Source organism: Solea senegalensis, linkage group LG7 (genome assembly GCF_019176455.1).
Source record: "Solea senegalensis isolate Sse05_10M linkage group LG7, IFAPA_SoseM_1, whole genome shotgun sequence".
Classification (NCBI taxonomy): domain Eukaryota; kingdom Metazoa; phylum Chordata; class Actinopteri; order Pleuronectiformes; family Soleidae; genus Solea; species Solea senegalensis.
In genome coordinates, this window is record NC_058027.1 from 11,420,438 (window position 1) to 11,442,099 (window position 21,662).

Genomic DNA, 21,662 nt, shown 5'->3' on the forward strand with positions numbered 1-21,662 from the left:
CCGGAAGCGTTGCTTTGTCTCCTTTATCTCTCCACTACGTGACTCACGACCAGACCCCGCGCTCTCACTGCTCCAACACCTGGTATGCAGCAGAGTCGTGGCTAACACACTCTGCATGCAGAGGTTAATTAGACACTCTAAATTGACTGTCGGTGTGTATGTGAGAGTGACTGGTTGTTTGTCTCTGCATGTTGGCCCTGTGACGGACTGGCGATTTGTCCAGGGAGTACCCCCGCCTTTCACCCGGTGTCAGACGCTGGAATTGGCTCCAGCGTCCCCTGCAACCCTCATGTGGAGGACAAAGTGGTAGACGAATGAATGAATTCATCATCCATCTACCACCAAGGAAAAAAAAAAATCCAATTCTTTCTGACATAAAGGTCAATGTATTAAGTAAAATGAACACTTCAACAAATGTCATAAGTTGGGTGAGTTCAGCGTTCTCACTGCACGATGTAATTTCTTCTTTTTTTTTATTGACTCTTGAACCAAAGCCTGTTAATATCTTTGCAGAGTTACTGAGGTCGGAGGGCAGTGGAGATTACACATCTCGCTGGCTCTTGTCTGTGCCTCTTTCACCACCACTCACACCGAGTTAACAAACATTAGCACACAAGAAACTTCATTCAGCTGTCACACAAACGATACAGCAATATGCTGCTTAAGCCAAACAACACCAACGAACGCACCATTTAAATTCAAAATAGTCATCTGAGAATCTTGTTATACAATCACTCGGTAGCTTTTAGAATTGAGCTGTATTATTGAGGGCATATCAATATTGTTATTAGTATTGAGCTACTTTTTTATTTGATTACAAAATTCACTAAGGGACAGAAAGAAAAAACGCATGAAATTACTTTATTCCCCTTCAAGCCCTAAAAGCCCACTGGATTGTTTTCAAATTCTGCACAATCACCTGATCCTTTTACCGCAAACCAGTCTTTCCCTTTGAAGTGCGAATGCGAAAACACAAACAAGAAAACCTGACATCTATTGTAGACCACCAGCTGGAAAAGGGCCCGCGGTTTCTAGGCAACTCCTCTCATATTTAGCTGCTGCTAATTGTGCTTTCAGGAAAAAGCATAACCACACATTAATAATACAAAGAGGAAACTGAGCTCATCCATCTCACAACAAACTGTTACTGTCTAAAAAAGAGGACATTTGCCATGCCACTCTGTAATATCACCTGTTTACACTAAGCATATAAAAGATAGATGAAGGGCTATAAAAAAAAAGAATTCAGTGAGTGTACACCTGCTTGATACAACACAACAATTAAATTGGGAAATAAGACAGTGAAACATGACAACATTCTGTAAAATCAACCGTGTTACATGCAGCAAAGAGTCGACTTTCATTTCACAACCCACTGCAACAGCACAAGGACAAGTAGCACTTTCACATTTGCTGTAAATTTCAGCAGTAATCAAATGTAACACCTTTGTAGTGTGACTCATTACAGCAGTGTGCTGCAAATCCGAGCTACTATTCTACAAATGCCCTTGACTGTACTAAAGCAAAAAGGTAGCGGAAGTCTTTCTTTTTTTTTTCCTTCAAAAGGAAACCTCTTCAGAGAACATGAGAGGCTTTACCTGTGGAGACATCTGCACTCCCTGATGAAAGGAAAACAAACATTAGTCAAGAGACGACTCCTACAGCTACCAGCAGCATGATGGGAAATAAAAGTGATATAAAAAGACAGAAGGCACAGGGGACCACAGGCTAGAGGACTGAGCCAAGATAAGTGGAGCTTATCAATTTGTTCACTTATGAGGCAGTGGCCTCATTTTCCTATTAAAGCAAAGGCACACAGAAGGAAAACTCGGCCCTTTTTTTCTACACCATTTATTCCATTAATAAATGGTCCAAGTAAACCTCAACCATAACTATGTCAAACTCTGGGTTTGTTTGCATCCTCTCTGACTGCCCGTATATTTGCAGCTCTAGTCATTGATTTTAGTAATTCATTTGGCAAATAAAATGCAGTAAATTATACTTAAAATTCTAATTATATTTGAGTGAATTGTAAGATTTTTGAGTGAGAGGGGAAAAAACTTAACACCTTACTTTAGCTACAGCACGCAAACATTTACATTATTAAACTGGATCAAGTCTCTAAAGCTAACTCTAAATCCAACTAAGACACTGTATTTAATAGTATCTCTATGCTGCGTCATTGAGGTGAAAACAGGCTCTGTGTGAATACAGCAGCAGTGCATTTATCCTGTTTAACTGCAAAATGACAGGGTTTTTTGAGCGGTGGAATTCACTTCTTTTTCGTGGGTGATTCCTTCTGTTTTCAGTCATACTCCAACCTTTTTTCAGCCGCCTTGCTTTACTAGCGCAATGTTGCTGCTGTCTCCATCAGTCTTGGCATATAACAAACCATTTCCAGGGTGCAGCTTGAGAAATGTCACCGGGCGACACAAGATCACAACACAGCTGTAGTGAGGAACAAGGAGAGTCATGTGGAGCTGGTAGACTCAGGCCGTATCCACATGGAAATGAACTTTACCAATGCAATATTTCTCTTTTCTTTTTAGTACATGGCATTTTACTACTGTTTAATATACATTAAGTTATCGTTAAGTGAATAGGCCAAACCATCTCCAAACACAAGACGAGGAGACGTTGAAGATGGCAACAGCAAATGCAAGCAAAAGATAGAGAGGTGGAACTAGGACTTTAAAGTTTTCCCAAAGTGCTGTATTAGTTGTATGAACAAAAATGCAAGGGTGGCGTTTTGAGACTTTCACATTCCGAGACCTATTTTGCCAAAAATAGCGTTTCATGGCTCCCAAAGCGCGAGTTGCTTGTGAGTGCAAAGCCAATACAATTAATCGCTTTTGCGGAAGCACTTAAATTCTAACACCTAAGCGTCTTTATCAGCATTGTGCGACAAGGGTTTGGATGCAACAGACATTTGTTTACATTTAAAAGTTACACAATACAGTTTTAAGATTTATTCACATTGCAGAGATATTTCCGATGTTTACCTTCTTCATTTAGTATGTCTGTATGCTAAATAACACCGAAAGGTTTTTGTAAAGACTTAAATGTTAATCAAGTACATTGTTGTGCACTCATTTTATTCAAAGCTGCAGACGTGAACCTCATGGTGGCCTTTGAGGCAGATAATCACCAAGACATTAGAATACATCTCCTGGGGACCAAAATATTTGCCCAGAACTTTCTAGCAGTTGTGGATTTACCAACTATTCTTAATCTGTGCAGTCATGATACATCTCACTGACTAAACATTAACATTCATGTCTTTTCAGCTCAGGTTTGATTTGGCAGCCAAGTTCTCCCTAGACCAGTGGGCTGCCTTAAGCCCATGGGGTGGTTTTGTTTGTTCAATGACAGGGTGGGGGTTGGTATCATGAGGTCTAAAAGCTCCCCACTTAGGCCTTATCCACACGGAAACAGAACTTTCCCTAAACAATCATTTTCTTTGTTGTTTTTTAGAAAAAGTTATCAGTAAACACGGCATCGTTTCAAGAAATGTCTTCATCTGGGACAAATAAGGGAACAAAACATTTTTGTCTGCTTGATTTTAAATTGTTTTAATTTCTATAATTAATTTTTTAATTGTTTTCTTTTAATTTCCAATGTAATTGCTTGCCGCTGTAAAGCACTATTTCAATTGCCTTGTGTAAGAATGGCACTATACAAATAAACTTGCCTTGCCTTCATCCACATTAAATGCCCAGAACGACTCTAAAAGCTGGAGCAAATATGCCAGACCTTTTTAAAAAGTATACATTTACAATATCACAGAAATAAAAGTTATCATGAGGCAAATATACCAGGCAATCTCACAAGAAGAAGACAAAAAGGATTACATGCGGATAGAAAAGCCTCCATGAGAAATGTGCGCTCCATCTGTACCGATTAATTAGGAACAACACTTTTTGCCACTATTTGCCTATGTTTAATTTAGCCTTGTGTTTGGATTTCCCATAACAAACACTGTGACACCCTTGTAGTGTGTTTTTCAAAAGCCACTTTCCCAAAGACAGACAACCATTTGTGAAAAATCTTATTTTAAATGTTCAGAATGGAGAAAAAAATAAAACGTCATTATATTTCACTCTTCAAGAAAAGTGACAGAAGTGATTCATATTGGAATACTGGCAGTTCACTGTATAAGATTGTGAGAAGACGTTCTCGTTAGCTGGCACAGAGTTGAATTTAATCCTTACCTAGGCGCCGACTCTGCTCAGTTGCATTCGTGAGTGTCTTTCCCTTTTCCCCTGCCTTCCATTTGTCATCTTCCCACCCTGACCATAGGTCAGTTGACAACACCAGTATCTATTACAACAATGAGCCACATTCTTGTCAAGGTCACCCGCTTGCGTCCGACAGAAAGAGGAGGCTGTGCTGGGAGCAGAAATCCAGATAAGCTAAGCTGAGCCCATGAGGATTTCTCTTTTGCCAGACCTCTCCATACTCATAAATCTTATCTTACAGCAAAGGGAAACTTAACAACACACTGAGAGGCTGTCATCAACAGCTCACCCACCCAAATACCTATGATTCACTCTTTGAATCCTCAAAAGACTGAGCTTTTATCCAAACAGTGGAAAAGGAAATATCCCTTCCCGTGTTAGTACACTGAACGTTCACAATTCACCACAATGTTGACAGCGCTGACCAAAAATCCCAGTTTCAGGTACTTCCTGAATTGACAAGCCTCAAACGGCAAAGCAAAATAAATGCTCCAAGACACGCTCTCAAGAAAGCTTATCAGTAAAACAAGCTTTTATTAGTACCACACACATTACACAAGGAAACAAGTTGTTATTCACGTCTGTGAGATTTCCCCAGAGCTCCTAACCTCAAACTATTTATAGATCTTCTCCGTTCATCTGCTTCCCTTGTGTTGACGCTTTTATGTGGGTGGAGCCTTCTCCAAACATTTGAAAGACAATTTGAAGGCAAAAAAGAAAAGTACAATGACGCCAAATCACTTTCTATTGTTTTGTAAGACATGGCTGGAGCAACACAAACAAGGAGAAAACAAAGAAGGCAAGAGACTGACTGAGGAGAACTAAGACTGGGCAGAAATGACATACAGTACATTCAATCAAAAATATACCTACATCACAATTAGTGGATAACCGGTAGTAATCCCTTGTTTTGCTTCAGAATTCAGGTCTTGGCTTTTTAACAAAACCAATGCTGTTCACATAGAACCGCCGATAATAAAGGTGCTGCGTGAAAGGCCAGGGTCATGGCTGTAGATGTGAAGGAGTGTTCTGCTCTCTGTTGTGCAGATGGTACTTGAGCTGCACTCACTGTGCTGTCCCTCATGCTGCTACTTTCACTCGGGCTTGCTACTCTGATTGACCTCCGCTGCTGGCTGTCTCACAGAGCTCCTATTGAACCATGTCCATCTTAATGGATGGTGATGTGCACTATTACTGAGTGCCAGCAGTTGCTGCACTACAGCCTCAAAGCCCTTCAGACTTTTACACCTCAATACACCTTGGGGCAAATGAACACTGTAGCTCGCACCACATGACATTTCAACACTATTTCTGGTGAGAGGGAAAAATAGTTGAAAAGACAGGTCTGGAGAGGAGCATAGCAGGTTAGGTTACACCGCAGTTTATTTTCTGAACCACACAGCACGGCTGTGACATGTTTTGATAATTATAGTCTGTAAGTGATTTAAGGGTATAATCCACAGAGTTACGTGAGAGGCCTTGTTTGTGAGTAGAGAAACATGCCAAAACAAGCTGACCCGGTAAAGTGTCAAGTCAACTTTAAAGCCGTTTGAAAAGGTTTAATGCTGCTCAGTTGGACACACTTGGGCATGAACACAGAGGCAGACAGAGGCTCAACATGTTCTGAGGACGACCAATCAAAGATTTGTGGTAAATGCTAGATAAATGCATCACAATTTACACCAAAAACAACATCAAAAAAGCAGGATCACACATATTACTTCATACAAATGTAAACACAATTAAGTCAACGCTATGCAAGTGACGAGCAAATGGGTCGCACACAACACAATCTTTCACCAGGATGAGCTGCTGACTAGCATGTCTTGTCACAAAAACATGTGAGAACAACACAAGGAATCGTGTGTGAAACCAGGCTGAATTAAGCTTGGATTCATGTCATCCTGTCACTGATCTCTTTCATGTTCATACATGTTGCATTTCTATTTTTCTTCTTGTTGAAATGCTGTCCTTTCACCGTTTAGGTTTCAACCACAGATCGTATATATAAAAAGCCAAAAGACATACGAGAACTGACATGGGAACTTTTGGACCTATAATGCTGTGACCTCTGTTTTGATGTTGTTTTTCTATTTTTATTTCTCATTTTTTCTCTCTGATGAACAATTGCTGTAGTCCTGCTTAGGTTTCAGTGACATCAGACCAAATTTCCAGCATGTTGGAAACAAGAAGAAATCCAGGTAGATCAGCCAAAACTTGCCATAACTCGTTGGCGAGTGGATTGTTGGGCTGAAAGTCTTGCCGTGTGAACTTGGCTTAATTCGACACTGCTTCTACATGAAGCAAGTAGCAGCAAGTTACCCTGGCTGCACCTTCAGGATCTGATGGCCACTGTCAGAGGCAGACGAAACAGGAAAACCGTCCTGATCCTGAGCTCAGTTTGAAACACAGTTGTGTTCCCCTGTGACGATCTGATAAGATACTTCCGTTGATTAGATGTGAAGAGTGTTGTTAAAAAGAATAGTCACTTCATGTGATTTCTGTTTGTTTTTGTGTTTCAAGGTTGATCCCATTTGAAATACGTTATTGTGAGATTCTAAATAGATGACTGACATTCTGTGCCATCAGTGCACACTGAAAATTACAGAGTTGGAAAAATCCTGCCATGCCTAGCCAAGTTGCTAGGGGGAAATCATAATTTGTGATTCAGATCACTAAAAATCACTATTAAGTCAAGCTGTGGGAGTGTCACGCTAGAAGAAGTGAAACCCAATCTAACAGACCAAAAGTATCATCTGCCAGCTGCTTAGCAGAGGTCTGCTGCTCTCAGCCATCTGAGTTTGATGACCTTGTTAGTTTGAGTGCCTAATCTGCTAATGCTCCGATAAAAATAAACAGTCAGTGCAGTCATTGTCATCCCCATCCTCCCTTTCTGCAGCTGCTATCCACAAACACAGATGACATCTCCATCTTCATTGACGTTAAGAACTTTGTTTCAAACTGACAATCTTCACAGCCAGCGAGTTGTATGAGAATTTTAAATGCAGTCACATTAACATTTTTTTCCAATCAGTGCCTATTTTTAAATGTCATCTAGGATGGTATTAAATGTATATTTTTTTTCATACTGAAGTTGCAGTTTATTTTAGGATTTTCCAAGTACATTTTCTTCTAACAATTTTCCTCTGCAGAGTTTAATAATTCATAGCCAATACTACATCTGAGATGAGACTGGAATAAATAATTTAACTTAGGGTACATATTAGAAAGTCTGCAAAAACCTCCTTTGACAAATCACTGATGGTTTTTCCAAGCTTGAGTCTAAGGGAGAACAGTTGAGCCCTGCAGCTAACAGCTAGACGTCAAATGCAAACTGTAAAAATATTTGTATGGTCTACAAAAGAAAATAAAAGATACGGCATTCTATCGAACAAGCTCAGGACAAAACCCCAGATCTCAACAAAGGGGAAGTGCAGTCTGAAGGTCATGCAGCACAAGTCTATGAATTTAAATCAGAAGTATGTCCCATTATTGACCAAGTGCCAGGAGCTCTAAAGTAATATCCTCAGGTATGCTGTATTATTAACAGTACGAAAAACACCATAATAATTGTGACACAGTATAACTTGAGTAAATGGATTCAACAGCAAATCTCACTCAAGTCTCACTCTTCAAGGGATGCATAAACCTAATGGATATGATTAAATATAATTTAGTTTTCCAGATGGACAGAGGCCCCACTCACAAAATATAATTGAAATGTGTGAGCTCAGCTCATCACCAAGGACTGAACAACTCCCCAGCCTCCACTACAAAGAGGAGCTCATTTCCATATTAACTCCACCTTTATTGGTCCACTGACGCATCGTCTCGTCTTGACACAACACAGACACACTGAATTCCTTTCGGGCTATTTGGAAATGCTGATGTTAGCATGTTCGATGTTAGAGTCCCATGTATATTAATATCCATTCTTAACAGGTTGGTTAAATATTGTGTCCTTTGAAGGACATTCACTCACATTAGCTGGGCTAGCATCCTTGACATGGCACTATCACATTGAGTTCTATGGTAGTTTATAATGTATAGTGTTCCCTGACTGACATTTATGTGTAATGAGAGAAAACAAGCAATAAACATGGTGACAGTTGTGTGATCAGTTGTGCGACAGGACTACACAAACTCAGTGTGTCTACATTAATTGAAGCATGTTCGGCATAGACACAAAAAAGCTCCTGTCAGGCTTGATTACTACTCTTTTTTACTTGAAGGGTTTGTAGAGAATAATGTGCTCTTGTCACAGTCTCTATAGCCGTGTTTCTATCATGGTACAGTTTCAACAGTTTCAACAAGACATCAAGCTTTTCTCTCACCAAATCAGCTGACTGTCCTGGGTCAAGCTCCACCCTTACCATTACTCTGGTACCCCAAGAGGGGGGTACCAAAAAAACAGTTGAGGATGGTTATTTTGGTACAATTCCTAATGGCAACACAAAAAAATCCGTACTGTACCGAACTGTTCACTCGGTGGAAACGTGCCATACGACAAAGCCCACCTGAATACATGTGTAACCGAATACCCCTATAAACAAACATTCAACAATAAATTCACACTTGAATGGAACAATGAAGGAATCAAAGTTGATGCCTTAAGTTGCTCTTATCAATATTTTAGTGTTAAGTAAACAAAGCCGATCAGGTGAAATAATAAACCTGAAGAGAATGACAACCTGAATCTGGAACTTTAGCCATTTGCCCTACAACTTCATGTTTTGGTTTTGGTTCAGTTTCTCTGTTCTCACTCTGCCATTTTCAGCTACAGGATGCACATGTTGTCACACTACAAAAGGTGCTACACAGCACCCTAATACACTTTTTCACACCAATCTGCAGACAGACCGGGTTAGGAGTGTGCATGGTGAACACAGAGGAGCATTTAGCAGCTTAAGGGAGTATATTTTCCTCACAGGTTGACAAAGACCAAACATTGAGCTTAAAGACTAAGAGATATGTTAACATGGGGTTTCTTATATGCTCATCATAAAATGCCACTGCTGTTCACAGCACATCTTTTTTTGCACGATATACTACCGGCTTTTGTATTAAACACAGTAGACACAGTAATCCCTCACAACACACTTGACTGGCAACCCTTAAAATGCAGTCTGACAAAGCCAATTTGTGATGCATTTGAGAGTTTGATGGCTATAAACATGTTTTGCCACATGGCTTCACAACTATGTCTGCTAACATGATAAACAAATGCTCTATTTAATGATTATATATTGTATGAGATGAAAATATATGAGAGAAATCTATGTTGCATTTTCCCCCCCCCAAACAAGTCAACATTTTCCTTTCTACATCAGCATCAAACGTCTCGTGGTATACAAGGAATAAGAGATAAAAGTACCCAAGATACTGCATTTTTAATGTTAAGTTGGTATGTTTCCCTCAGTGTTTACATGGGTGTCTTCTGACATTGTGCATGCATCCTTGAAAACAAATGCAGTTCATTACAAATGTAAGTACTGACCCAAGGAAAATGGTTAGTGAAGTGTGGGCACATGAGGGCCCCAAGGAAAGAGTGATAAACACCAAAAAACTGTCGACCAAATGGGTCTAGAACACGAATGGGAGAAAACACTATTTTGACAGATGACTCTTTCTGTGTTTACAGCAGATAATGCTGCATCTATATTCAAGGACACCAATGGAGCCTCCCATGAGCAGATCAGCATTCATAAAAGAACTCTTCTGTGACAGGGGTGACTTTGATGCATGTGGTACGCTTGTTTAAGAGAAGGAAACAACATGAGAAAATCCAACCTTCATACACTGGAGACTAAAAAGTAATTGGCACACAACCAGTTTGTAAGGAGAGGTACACAGAGGACAAACTATATTTACCCCTTATGGCATTCAAGGGTTTTAATGGAGTCAATCATGCAAATACAATTGATTCCTGTGCAAGACAGATAACGCAAGTACAGTTTAAATGTTGATTTACGGGACAAACATAAAGAGTAAAAAGTATTTGCATTAACTGATCATGAGTTATTGGGGACTTATATTCAGCTCAGATTCACCTATTACAACTCTCGCTTGGCATTGAACACTTTGTAGATAATGCTTGACTGAGTCGTCAGCAATGTAGAGCTGGTTTATAAGGTTGCTCCTGATAATAACTCTTCGCTTATTGTTATTTAATACACTTGACCTTCATTTGCCAAGTCAGGCATAAATCAAAGTCAAATAGTTCCACGTCATCAAGTATGAAGCAAAGCAAAGAAACTTAGGGCCTGTCCACATGGAAAGTTCAGGTCAATAAACATAGGTTTTTGTTTTTAATCATATTGGCGTTTGGTCCACATGCAAACGTCATTTTGGGAGACCTGAAATGATATTATTTAAAAACGGGTCCCAGAGTGGAAAAGTCTGTAAAAACTCACCAACACTGTTACAGCGCCACTTAGAGGCCTGACATATATTGGGGGGGACGGCATTTCCTGAAATGCTGCCATATTTATGGGAAACATTTTCAAAACGACAAAGAAAAAGATTGTTTATATTTTGTTCCGTTTCTGTGTGGATATGGACTTAAGCTAGTTCAGGAGAACCATACAATCCCGTAGTGTTTCTACACTTAATGCAGTATGTACTGTACATATTATTCCTCCTGAAGAGCAGCACATTGGGTTGAGGATTTAAGGGATTGCGTGGTAATGAAGCATTAAGTTGCTCGACTGAGGCTCAGGTCAGTGAGCCACATGATGCTTTAACACTCTTTTAGTACCATGAAGGGCTTCAGTGTAATAACACAAGACCCTCATTTTGCATAACCAATAAATCCAAGGCAAATACTGCCCAAAAAAAAGGAAAGTCCTGAAAGAAGCTGTGGTTTTTATACAATATTGACTTTTTAATGTATGTTTTCAGACTGACTGTTTCAAAAACTGTCAACTTCAAACTAAGTCATTGTAATTGTTATTGTTTATGTAAATAGAAGCGCTGTATAACATTAAAGTAGGTGTTTACCCAGGTGCTGCTGTCTTCATGGCAATCTCAGAACTCACACGACATTTGTGAGAACAACTACACAGCTTTTACAAGAGCTAGTTCTCAAACAAATGTTCATACACCATTATATCGGACGTTTGGAATTGAAAAAAGGAAAGGAAATGCAAGCCAGAAAACAACTGCTCCTAAATCAGCCCTATACTGTGCACAGAACGCATCCATCGAATCATGGATGTTTGACATTGCTCCCAAAGGACAAACGAGTTCTCTCTTTAAATTTTATCAGTTGTATAATCCCCTTTTGAAAGCCTTTTTAGGGTGAATTAGAAAGGCCCCGTATTCAGAGAGATGCAACGAGAGAAGGGGGCAGGAATAATCACAAGGGCCTAGCTGTCTGTGTGGATTAGAATAGGAAAGAAAATCCTTTCATCTCAGATCTGTACTTCCAAGCTCGGAAGCATGCACGCACACTCGCGCACAAAACCAAGTGCATCTTAAATGCATACTTGTCATAAAGGAAGGCAAAAGACCTTTGCTGTTAAATTCTTTTGATGCATAAGAGGTTGTTATTTATGCTTTAACAGATGATATTCAATTATACTCCAAATAGACACGATAGTCACTGGATTAGAGAGGAGCTTGAATAAAAGCTTTGCTCTCAAGGCTGACCTCTCAGTTTGGCTTTTAGGGAAGATTGAGTGCAGAGGAAGGCTCGCACACTTGCTTCTCTGATTTCTCGTGCTGAAATGTGGACCACTGCTCTATTTTTGGCCGACAGTCTTTTGACATCTAGCAAAATGTAACGAGAGGGATAAACCCAGAGAGCCTCCTCAGCCAGAAAGCAGCAAAATAACACGCCCAAACAACACCATCTGACAGATGAGAAAATGGATTAGCCATTATGTCTGTTTGCTCAGTTGTCTTCCTCTGTGAGGGTTTAACTGTGTGTAAAATGACAAGCCTAGTTGTGCGTAACGGCAGCTGACACTAAAAACTGACAGTAAAAACATAAATGTCTCATACTCCTCGAAAACAAACATTCCCTGTGGCACACGCTTCTATTGCACCTAATTCATAGGAGACTTAACTACAATTTATTCAGTCCAGTATATCAAACAAGATACTCTCAATTGAGCAATTGAGCTCCACAGACATGTATGTACTTTTTTTTGGTGCCAATTATAACTAATTACAAAAAGCTGATGTGCAGAACAGAGTTCTTTAAGCCTGTTTTTGTCTCTTTCAAATATCTGATGATTTACTAACTAATTAGTTTATGGACTGTTGTTCAGACAGAACAAGTTATTTACAGAGGTCATGTTGGTCTCTGGGGAAATGGTGAGAGACATTTTTTCTAAACTTATATAAACAATGCACTGATTCAACATTACAATCGACACATTGTACAAATAAAACTTGGCAATACTCGTAGTGGGTATGGACTGGAAACTTTGTTGCCCAAAGATAAAACAATATTTAATACTTATCTGAGGATTTCAATCGTATTCATTGAATTTCAATGGTGTAGAACAACCAAAGGGAAAGCAAACAACAAGCAATAGAATTTCAAAACAGAAACATTAGTGATTCCCAAAGTTTGTTGTATTTAACAAACTGGCAGCAAACAATCCTTCTGAAAAGTATTAAAAAGGGGGGAGGAAACATAATCCCCTCTATAATCACACTTGCTCAAACACTGCCTTGTTGTTAACTTCCTCTTCATTAAACTGAAAGCTCTCCTCATGCTGTCCAGCAGCTCTTGGACTCAAATGTTTCCAATCAAGCATTTCACAGCCAAACTCCATGATTACTTAAGCAAGTTCACAAAAAAAACCATCCAAATTCACGGATCGAACTACTGTGAGAGAAGAATTAAGAGGAGGAAATGAATTCTACATGGCCAAGACAATAGAAGTTGTGACAGAGACAAAGCTTTCATTAACAAGTGAGAAATCTGCGAGCACAGTCTACAAACTCTTTTACAACCGTGGCAAGGCAGTGCACATTTTGAGCCACCTCTTCCCTCACTGGTAGAAAATTCTAGTTGGGGGAACGAAGGGGCCACGTCTGCTCCTCCCCACTGTGTGGGTTTTGTTCTGCTAATCAGACCACATGCCTCAAGGATTCAGGAATCCAAGAGCTCTCAGCCAGTTCCTCTCATTCCACATACAGCCGCAGCAGCCTGTGACAAACTATTCAGTGTGTTGGGGGGTTAAAGACTCTATCCATTCATAACACTGTTCAACCCTCCCTCCCTCCCTCCTCTCCTAATCTCAGGCAGTTCTTTAGCCTGCCACCCCCTTACCCCTCATATGCCCTCTCTGTCTCCTCAACACAGCAGAGCCCTTTTTTAACAAAAAATCTCTCTCCATACTGCGCACTGGGTCTGAATAGTCTCATGGTTTATTATTAGACCATGGTCCAACCACACACCCACCACCGTTTTGAATGAAAAAAACTAAACAGACCTACATTAAGTGCCGCCAATGAAAGTCTTGATATTTGCTTCTCTCTTCTCCTTTTTTGTCCCCCCCGCTTATTTTCTGTTTGTTTTCCCTCTTTACTACCTTCCCTGGCTCTCTTGCTACTCACGCATTGAGAGGCGAAATGAGGCACGCTGGAAATGTGCAATGACAATGGAAGACAGCTGCTCTTGCTGCATAAGTCTTTCATGAGCTGAATTAGTTGTACAAGCCTTTTGCTCCCTTCCCCCCACAGATGCCTCCCTCACAGTAAGCTGATCCAGACACAGCACAACACACCTTGTAGAAAGATTAAAAGAGTGAAAGACGGGGGAGGAAGAGACAAAGCATGATGGAAGCTTTGTTTAACAGATACGTGATTGCTTTTCCTTTTTTGGTAGCCCCTTCAAACATCGTCAAATCACTTCTTCAAATGAAGTTTGACATTTGACAATCTTGCTGTAAACAGGATGACATCGGGTTTCTATTGTGATACTTAAAATAAGCAACTATCATGTTGCAAAAGGATAAAAGCCAGTTGTTACACATTGCAGATATGACCTGATTTCACTGTATGGTTTGTGAAGTTCACACATGTTAGATTAACTGAAACTAAGGACTTTGTTGGCATTTTTTTTTATTAACTATTATTTTTTTAAGTGTCATGTCTCCACTCTGTTGTTTTAGCTTCTTAACAATGAGAATGTTGTAAATTGAAAAGTGAATATCATATTATACCTCAGGATATTACCCTATTACACTATCTCTTACATTTAACATTGTAGTGACAATGCACAGTTAACAAATACACAGTGCATTTGTATTTAAATGCAGTGTCTCTGTATTTAAATACATTTAGGGGGAATTTTGTGTCGTATACTCCACAACAGAACTGACAGCCAATCCAAGCAGCTTCCTGATGCAGAGATATACGACACAAAGTAACTTCTTTCTTTGGTCAAGGTGAAAACAGGCACATTTTACGACTGGAAAGACCTGGTTCCAGCATGAAATATTTCCAAATAAAAAAAAAAAAACGGGAGCTTCTGAACAATGATTTCTGCTACAACAAGACTATAAACTTTGTGAGCCAAGACGTTCTTATAATTCAATTTCTGGGTCTGTGGTCTGCTCTATGGGCTGAGAAATCTGGCAAAATGGCGGCTAATGCTATAAGGATTCTATAATATGGATTTCTGGGGTTAAGGTTCACGACTGCAAAAACAAAAGTGTTTTAAAGCGCACATGCAGAAAATACTGGACTCTGCTCTGCATCGAACCAGCTGCAGCCGTTTATATCGCTGCTGATTCGCACTGGCATGTCAGTGAGGCATAGGGCACTGTAAACCTTGAAAATGTGAGGTATGCATGGCATGTGTGTTAGTCTAGAAAAAAATGTGGTATCCCTGAGACGTGGATGTTAACATTTCATGAAAAGATATTACAAAAATGTTCAAATAACAACTATTATACCAATCCCAACCTCTGCTCACTCAACAATGTCCTTGATATAACTTTGATACTGTGGCCTTGTGCTGTGTTTTGTCTATGAACTGTCGAGGCAGCGGCTAAAGGCAGACATGGGAAACGATTAGGTACCAAATGTTTTACTACTGCAGCAGTGACAGACAAAAGGCAAAGGCTTCAAATGGACACTTGAGCCCAGGTTTGTACATAACACGATTTGATTCATCACCTTTCTGATTTTTTTATTTCACACTGAAGTTGAGCACAAATGAAGCGATTTTACACAACTTTGCATACCTTTGCCATTTGGAACATATTTTGATAGAGATCAACCCCATGTTAGTAAGTCCTACAATGAAACCCAGATAACATTCCCACATTTATTAACTCAGATTATGATCAAACAGATCAAGTCAGATGTACACATAACTTTTAGTAAGAAAATTTAAAAAAAAAATGTTGTGTGAATGTCAGTTTTGGACATTTATAGAAACATCTGAGTGCCACATGTCCTAATACAACACTGGAAATATGTCAGATTAGCTGATTGACATAAGAGTCCCACCTAAATGCTCAAGATCCATGTTTGTGCAAAATGTAAAGCAGATATAACAGTTGAACAATTAAAGAGACACTTATCTTTAAGAAATTAGATGTTCTCTTTTCCGCTGTAAATTCTGTTCACTCAATACGGAAACAATCTCGGCAGAATTAGCTTGGACAGGTTAGCCAACAGCTCCACTTAATGTAATTTGCGCCCCTTCTAAAAAAAATGAGTCAGTCCCTCTTCTACCCCAGAGTCTTTAAAGGCTGGTACTTCTTTACAGGAATGGGCTTCAGCTCAAGAGCGACAGTCAAACAGGCAAAGGCTTAGAGAAAGAACTCGAGCTACCTCTCATGAGATCTGCTACTCTCTGAGCTGGACATCAGCAGTGATGCAGAGCAGTGGCTGTGCTCTTTCATTCAACTGCAGCCTTTTCTTCAAACCCACACTCCACCACCCCCCACCCCCCAACGTAACATTGCCAATGTAATTTTCCATGAGAGCTGTTCCATTTATCAAGGCCAGTGGCACATTGAGGCAGCTGATGAATGCCTTACTCCTCTAGATTTGTATAATGAGAGGTGGGAGAGTAAGACTCACTCAGAGGTGGTTAGCACTTGTACGAAGGAGGTAGTGATGATTTATTCAGCATCTGAGAGCTAATGCTGTGGGGAGCTTTAACTTGGACAATGACAATGCAGCCACGCTATTACACCTCTACCATGGAGAACAAGATTGCAACTGAGACACATACTGATTGATGCTTAGATTATACTTTGACATAAGGGACTTAATCCTTTTAAATCTACTCTAAAACACTACTTAAAGTGTCATATTATTAACATTTCACCATTTAATAATAAACATGATAGAGCCAGATTTGAACATGAAAGGTTGAATGTTTTGGGCGTCAAATCCAAAAATGTTGTGACAGTGTGTATAGCTCGCTCTGTGGCTTAAAAATATATACATTAGTACATATTCATTTCATGTTCAAGGTTATTTGGTGATAAACGCATTAAAGGAATAATACTGATAATAGTCCTACACTAAACTGAAGCTTACAGATAAAGATGGAGACGGTGGTTTCTGCTTAATCTAGACACAGAAGTGGATGTAGTTGGTAGATCTGTTACAGAGCTAGTTAAGTACAATACAACACTGAATGTTTACTTATGTTAAGTGTTTAAGGTCCAGCAGACAATACATGAACACCACTAGTCACTGCAGTTGAGCACATGTCAGACCAAAACAACAATGATTGTGACAGCTGATGCCAGGCAGCTATCATGCCTCTTCCAGCTGGTCACCAATGAAAAGAGATCTGTTACATCATGTATACATCAAGTTACTTATGATTCCTGGGAGAAGAGCCATTTTGGAGGCCTGTACTGGGTTGTAGAGCTCTCCCTTGCAGAAATGCCAAACATAATATTAACCCTGATCTTCTCTCCTTCCTTAACTGAAGCTTTTTCCAAACAAAAAAAATGAGCTTTGTTTGGAAGGAAATGCATAGAGTCGCCTTCAGCTAAACACTGAACTACTTATTCACTATATCTATCGCTATCGACGTTATCAGCACGTGATCACATGATAAACATTGGACGAATAACATCCAGAAGATTGAGCTTTTCGGAAAACTTAGGGCAAGATAATTTTTTCCGCGCCCACGTGGGTGCAGAGGTCCGCTAAGTCCACATGACACGGATTTCGTTATCCGCCAAGTTCCGAGAGTACGCTTCCAATTTGAGTTAATGCCACCCATATGTGCCGACTGCACATGCTCCCTCTGTTGCACAACGCTTTCCATTCCAGTTGGTGGTGCACTCATGTTTCGGTCAAAAGAGAAAAAGCAGGGGACACCAACTCCTGTCAAGAAATCTCCATTAATGGACTTAAATGTGAGATCAAGCACGCATGTGTGTAATGCTTATCATCAACTCTCGGTCTGGGTCCATCTTTACCACTGCTGTACTTGACCATGGCCTGTTCGCCTGTCTAATGCGATCTCACTGTAATTTAGTTTTCTAAATGAAAAAAGCAACCCATTAGGTTTGTCATCTAATAAAAAGCCAGAATTGCTGTGCGCATCAAATTAATCACATCCTTTTTTTCTTCAAGGATACATTTCACAGGTTAGCTGCTGTGTTAAAAGCAGTTGTGACCTCTCTCCTTTATTCACCGCTGTCGACCAATTCCTTTGGTTCTCCCACAAAAGCCCTTTTATTTTAAGTATATTATGGTGACAAAGACTTTGCTGAAATATCCTTTCACGGCAGTCGCTCCACAGAGACTCTACAGCTTGTGCTCATTGCTGGGTGTCCTGGATTTGAGGAATCAAACAGGCTTCCTTGCAGCCCATCCCCCACGCCTCTTTCAGAGCAGCAGGAAAACCGATGAAGGCGTGCTTTGCACCAGCTCCCTCCCCCACATACTGCTCCACCAGGCATTACTGGGGCTTGTGGGATTAAGAATGGAACACGATGACAGACAAAAACAGTCCTCAGCACCTCCCTGCTCGGCTGTCTTTCTTACAGGGAGAGCATGAAAAGGCTGCTATGAGGCATACAATAGACACAGTGATAGATCAACTCTGAGTGAACAAGATAAGTGTGGGTGAACAGCTACAGGGATCTTTATACTGTTCTAGCATAACAATGTCAGTTCTGAAATTGTGCAAAGGAAATTAAGTGTAATGCCATGTGAAATTGACTTCACTTCACATCTGTAATGTGATGTATACGATATGACTGACACCATTATTATATTGTTGTGTTTTCAGTTTTGCTGGCTCGTGTACAGCATGACACTTATGTTATTTACAACTGATGTTGGCTGGTATAAATCTTTTACATGGCATTTAGTCATCAGTCCTCCACTGATAAAAAGGAAACAAACCACCGTGTGTGTTATTTTATAAGCCTGGACTCTGCTTCATAATTGTCAAGGGTGCCCTTTTTTCACAGAGTGGTAATAAAAGAGAAAACAGTAGATGTTTTTATAGATCACATGTCAGGCAGCTGCGGGGGAAAGAAAACATCTCACAGGCTGCTGGGACTGGCTATCACAAAGCACAACTTCAAGAACCCAACAATGTTTAGTCTTATGCTGTGTTTCCATCATGGTTCAGTTTGGTACAGTATGGTACGGTGTGGAAGGGTAAAGTTGCAGTTCGACTGAGAACAGTACATTTCCTTGGTTGGTGATGGTGTGGGCTGAGCCCGTTGGCCATGTAGTGTGACGTTGTATATGCGAGACACAACAGACAACAATGGAAGACGTCCAGCAGCTCATTTTTTTTCCTGCTTGGTTTGTGATCGAAGTTTTGTATGAAAATTTACTACAGACGTTTGCCTCGGCATCCATGGAGTATTTATACAATCGCAAAGGAGTGGCGTTTTTCTGTTACCCCAAGGGACGGGTACCAAAGAATGGAATGCTTTGTGCCAGTCATTTTGGAACTATTCCTAATGGGAACACAAAAAAATGCACCGTACTGTACTAAACCAAAGTGGTGGAAACACGGCTTTACTGCGATGCAGATGCAAATTCCCCCAGATAAAACAAGGTGAGGATTTTTGTTGACAATAAACAGCTCTGCTTGATGAAATCAAAACAAAAAAAAGAGTTCAGGGCAAAGCTGAACATTTACAGCACAGCTTCATTAAAAAAATCAGTTTTATAAACAGAGCAATGTTTATGTTGTTACTCGGAGACAGAAATTATTTAGATTTGAGATGAAATGAATGTATTACTGCCAACAAATTATGACCTTATTAACAACTGGCTTTCAACAATAAATTGAATCAGGAACGTGTTTCGACTAAAAATCTTTAAAAAAAACTGTCTCCATCAAAGCCTTGAATTAATAACTGCCTTTGACAAAAAACAATATAACAAACACTTATCTGCAAAATAGCACACAAGCACATCAACATAGAATAAAAAGGAATAAAGAAAAGCTTACCTTTTCATTTTTCACCTTCTTTAATGTCTTGCATTCACTGCTACCATTTTCCACCTCCTCTGGTTCAGTTTTTGCGGTCAATGCTGGTACTATCCCAACTTGTTCAAGTGCAATATTCCCCATTTGATTGGCTTCTGCCAAGTCTGTTGATTGTGTGTTCTCAAAGGACACATTACGACTATTCCCCAGAGCAACTTGGGCTTGAGACACAACATCCATCTCTGAAGCAGCTATTGCTACAACTGGGGCCCCATCTGTTTTGTCCTTCTTACTTTTGCCACTAGCCCCTTCTTTCTCTTTTTTACCACTCAGAACACCTCGAGAGGCTTTGCCAACTTTTTCCATATTCCTCCCTGAGGTGGAATTACCGCCAGCAGCTCCTGTTCCCACTGCTGTACCTGTCGGCTCCCCCTGAGTCCGTCCTGCAGTTTCTTTTTTACTGCCATCTCCAACCGAAGCTTTGCTACTATTGTCTTTAGAGTTCTTACTGCGCTTGTATTTGGATTTGCTTTCCTTACCTTGAGAGCCAGACACTGGACTAACAAACCTGATGTTGTCAGGTAACGCTGCCACCGCACTGGGTGGTGCCGCCATACCGTCCTTGGTACCAGACATCTCAAGTTTGTCTTTCTCTAAATCAGCGTCAAGGTCAATAATCAGATTTCCAACACCGATATCCCACTCATCCCCGCTGTCATAAGTGTCCACCGCATTAGAGTCCACACCTTTCCCGCCTGCAGTGCCACCACTTAGGGACATTTTAGTGCCAACGGCCCAGGATTGCCTCAGTGAGGTCCGACACCCTCTCAGCGAGTTGGGACTCCGGGGCAAGGGTTAACGAATCCTCACGGTGTACTTGTTCCTGTTCCATTTAACCACATATTCCCTAGAGAGAAATAAGAAAAATAGTTAGATGAGCCTAATTATTCTAATACAGAACTAAAGCAAAAGCTCTGCCGTCACAGAACTGATCATTTCATTGGGCGCAAGGCACAAGAAAATCATTTGATCATGAGCCAGTAATTCTCCGATGATCACTGCGCAAACCACTATGGTAATACCCACTTGTGTGACAGCACTGCTCCAAAACCCTCTCTTCATAATCACTTCCCACAGTCGTCATGGCAACCATGGGAAATGTAGCTTAAATCCTGCTTTGACTGCCAAGGTGGCCCCACTGTTCTGAATGACTGGCTCTCTATTCACAAGGCACTGCTGATAGTGTCACTGCTGATACAAAAGGAAATAAGCAGTAGCTGGTCTCACACCCCCTCATAGTTTATAAAGCAGTGTCTTTTCAACTCAAGAGCACAGTGGTAATCTTGCATTAACAAGATGGAGGAGCTTAAAAAACCTTGAATGGACCAGTGTGCATCTCAGGAGAACACCAGTTAATTCTTCTTGTTTACAAAATGCAGCCCAAAGGTCAATGTGTTTCATATCTTGTCAGAAAAATTTTAAATCCCTGTGCAGATCCCAGCTGTAAATAATTTGGACATGTGGATCCAGACACACTGAGGTTACCAACTCAATTTCCATAATTCCGATCAAACTTAGCAGGTGTTTGGAAGAGTGGAGTCTTTTTTTCCTCAGTATCTGCAAATCTTTCTTTGGAAAAATGAGACGGTGCATGAATGTGTATTCATTTTAACTTATTTCTGTAATTGTCTATTGTTTTATCCTTTTTACTGAGTCATTCTTATGTGCTTCCTGATATGTTCATTTGTTTTCTCTCGGTTTCCCGTATACACTTGTTCCTGGTCTCTCTCACCTCTCTCTTTACACAGTGGCTCCTTCAATCAGCTGATTTGATTTGACTGTTAAGCACTTTGTAACATGTGTTAGGAAGAGCGCTATATAAATAAAGTAGATTTTTTATTACTTTCCGACCGGTGGCTCAATTAACTTCCCGGAGCTGTAAATGACTTGGTGATAATGATGTTAAATGTAAGGATGAACTAAGGCCAGGGGGAAACAAGGAGCGCTGCACTTTCAATCCTCTG

General features: G+C 40.3%; 1 protein-coding gene across 2 annotated transcripts in view; it reads right to left on the minus strand.

Moving 5' to 3' along the window:
• The window catches only part of LOC122772246 (zinc finger protein 609-like), a 65,880-nt gene that overhangs the window by 24,989 nt on the left and 19,229 nt on the right, over positions 1-21,662 (minus strand). For both annotated transcript variants that reach the window (XM_044030108.1, XM_044030109.1), the window contains exon 2: positions 19,660-20,545. In XM_044030108.1, coding sequence (XP_043886043.1) covers positions 19,660-20,418 — 759 coding nt within the window. In that variant the 5' untranslated portion in view covers positions 20,419-20,545. The remainder of the gene's footprint in view (positions 1-19,659; positions 20,546-21,662) is intronic.